This window comes from Montipora foliosa, chromosome 3 (genome assembly GCF_036669935.1).
Source record: "Montipora foliosa isolate CH-2021 chromosome 3, ASM3666993v2, whole genome shotgun sequence".
NCBI classification, from domain to species: domain Eukaryota; kingdom Metazoa; phylum Cnidaria; class Anthozoa; order Scleractinia; family Acroporidae; genus Montipora; species Montipora foliosa.
In genome coordinates, this window is record NC_090871.1 from 876935 (window position 1) to 879434 (window position 2500).

A 2500-nucleotide genomic window follows, 5' to 3' on the forward strand; every position below is an offset into this window, starting at 1 on the left:
ATCATGAAACAATGTTGAAAGATTTTGCGTTAAAATTTTGCCAGCGTTTGGCCAGGTCTTAACCTACGTGTTGTAGGTGGTCGGCACGGCACATGTATATAATTACTTATCATTGTTATGTAAATAGTCAGCCAGAATTCCAAATAAATACATTTTCAAGGTGTGAATTTGCAAATTGACACGTTAGCTCAGTAATCAAGAACAGGGACAAGTAATCCGGAGGTTCAAGGCAAACGAGCGGGATCTGGAATAGAAGGACAGGGCGAAGGAATAGAAAGAGGAAAGCTGGGACAAAAAGGAGCAACGGTGTGAGCGATGCGAGCAAAGAAGAGAGAGAGGATGGGAGAAAGCGAGTGGGAGAGAGGAATGAGATCCATTTTTCTTCATCCCGTAAGTACAAATTAGCTATGTACATATTCGATACCTTTGGGTATGCATAGTGTTCTACAAAACAATAGCGCGAATGCATAATTATTTTTTTTGCATGTATAAGAAAGTAGAGACCTGTACGGAAATTATTCCCGGGATCGAGGGAAGGGGTTAGTGTTTTCTTTCATTCGTTTATTTCTATTTTTCTCTGATGTGTTGCCAGAGGGAATCCCCTCGGCTATCATTGCACTATCTTGTGGGCAACACCTTGAGGTTCCGAGTAAGAGGAAAGCGATGTGGCCGCAATGTTGTAAAAACCACTTTCAAAGTTTTTCCGCATAATTTCAAATCATTTTCAAAGGCAATTTCTCTCGCATAAAGTTCCAGGGATTTTATGAAAATCCAAAATTCCATCGTCTGTACAAATCTACCCCAGCAAGTCCAGCAAGATGGCGCCGAGCGCTTCAATTTCAAGAGAATGCGATCCATTCTTTCAGTGTATCATTCTAGTTTGATTTTCAAAGACAAGAACAAGAAGCCATCTTTGCAACGCCATTTGACCCTCTGAATAAATCTAAACGCGGGTCAATCATGAACAAACAACAAATAAACTATTTACTTTCAGAACAGTAAAAAGTAACTAAAAAAATATTTGAAAAAAGATAGATGTTCTTGGTGAATTCACCAAAAACTAGACAGAACAAAAAATATCCTCACAAGTGCCTGTAGAAGCCAAAACAAACCTCTCTGGACAATGTTGTCTGCTTTGGCGGCCAAGTCACGCTTCTCTTCAATAATCATCCTATGCATCTAACAAGGTAAAATACAGGACAAGTAATGACCAACAATATTACTCTCTCTGCTCTAGTTATTCCTCACTGTAAAATCATTTTAACAAAAACGCCTTGGCAGTCTGTAATTAAGGCTTATAATAAGAAATAATTTCGTAGGAGCATGGACGCGCTGAAGTGATTGGTTTATCGCTGCCATAGATCTAAGAAAATACCGTAAGGTGCATGTTCTTTTTGCCCGATTCTTGCAAAATTGTCTGCTGAAGACTTTTGATCTTTACGATAACAACACTAAAACCACCTGGCTCAGTAAAAGCTATTCTGTCGGCATTCAAGTTAATTCAAATCACGTGTTAAGTCAAAGGGTAGAAGGTGGTGGGATAATTAGCAGGAGTTCGGCCTGCGGACTTTATTTACAAAGTATTGATGTAATATTTCCTTCATGACTCTTTCAGTAACATGTACCCTTTAGCAACAACTTGATTTACGAAATGAAAAAAGGTTAAATAGTGGATTTTTCGGGGTTTTTGAAACAAATGGTTGAAGTCCGATGATCAATCCTCACTTAAGTAGCCAGGGGAGGAGGGGGGGGAGGGGAGCGTGGGGTGGAGCGCTCTTGCACCCCTTCCCCGACACCCCTTCACTCAGGTCAAAATATTAAAAATGCATTGGGACTTGAGAAGACCGAGAACAATAACAAGAAATGTATTTTTATGGCAAACTAAAAATAAATGCGAAATTGCCAAAGTTTAATTAGATTACTGAGACTTGCCAGTTCCAGAACGAGATCATTTGTGGACAAGGATCGTTTGGTGCGCAAATTGAGTGTGGAATTGTCAAATGCATCAATCTGCAAAGACAATGTGATGATATGAATTTAAAACAATTTAAAAATTAATAATGAAAGCCTCTAATTATTTGGTATCGCCTAATACAATGAGGTCTCCCTATTTCGGGAAAAGGAACCTTGCAGGGTTAAAAAGTCAATATTTATTATATTAAATTATTAATATTGGGCTTTCATGAGGGATTCAAATCCCCGGTAATGATAATCATACACTCTCTTGTTTTCCTCTTTTACAGAAATCCAGAAAGAATAAGAAGGCTAAATACCGTTCACCGGGGGCTAACTCGAAAACTACCCAGTTAATTAGCTTCCAGACTCAATATTTGTGCACTATTCTAGTTCTTCTTTTTTCATATTTATATATTTAAGCTTGTACAAGAGTGAATAAAGTGTTGTTGTTGTTCACATTACCATCATGGCATACGCGATCGTAATCGAGTGCTCCGAAAATACCTTCCTATCTTCGACTCAATGCGAAATCCTTGCTACGCAA

General features: G+C 38.6%; 1 protein-coding gene across 1 annotated transcript in view; it reads right to left on the bottom strand.

Annotated features, from left to right (window-relative positions):
• Positions 1–2500, bottom strand: part of LOC137994373 (olfactomedin-like protein 2B) — an 11030-nt gene that overhangs the window by 8155 nt on the left and 375 nt on the right. Inside the window, exons 3-4 of the mRNA XM_068839950.1 lie at positions 1933–2010; positions 1113–1179 (exon numbers count right to left, since the gene is read on the bottom strand). Of these exons, the coding sequence (XP_068696051.1) occupies positions 1113–1179; positions 1933–2010 (145 nt within the window). The remainder of the gene's footprint in view (positions 1–1112; positions 1180–1932; positions 2011–2500) is intronic.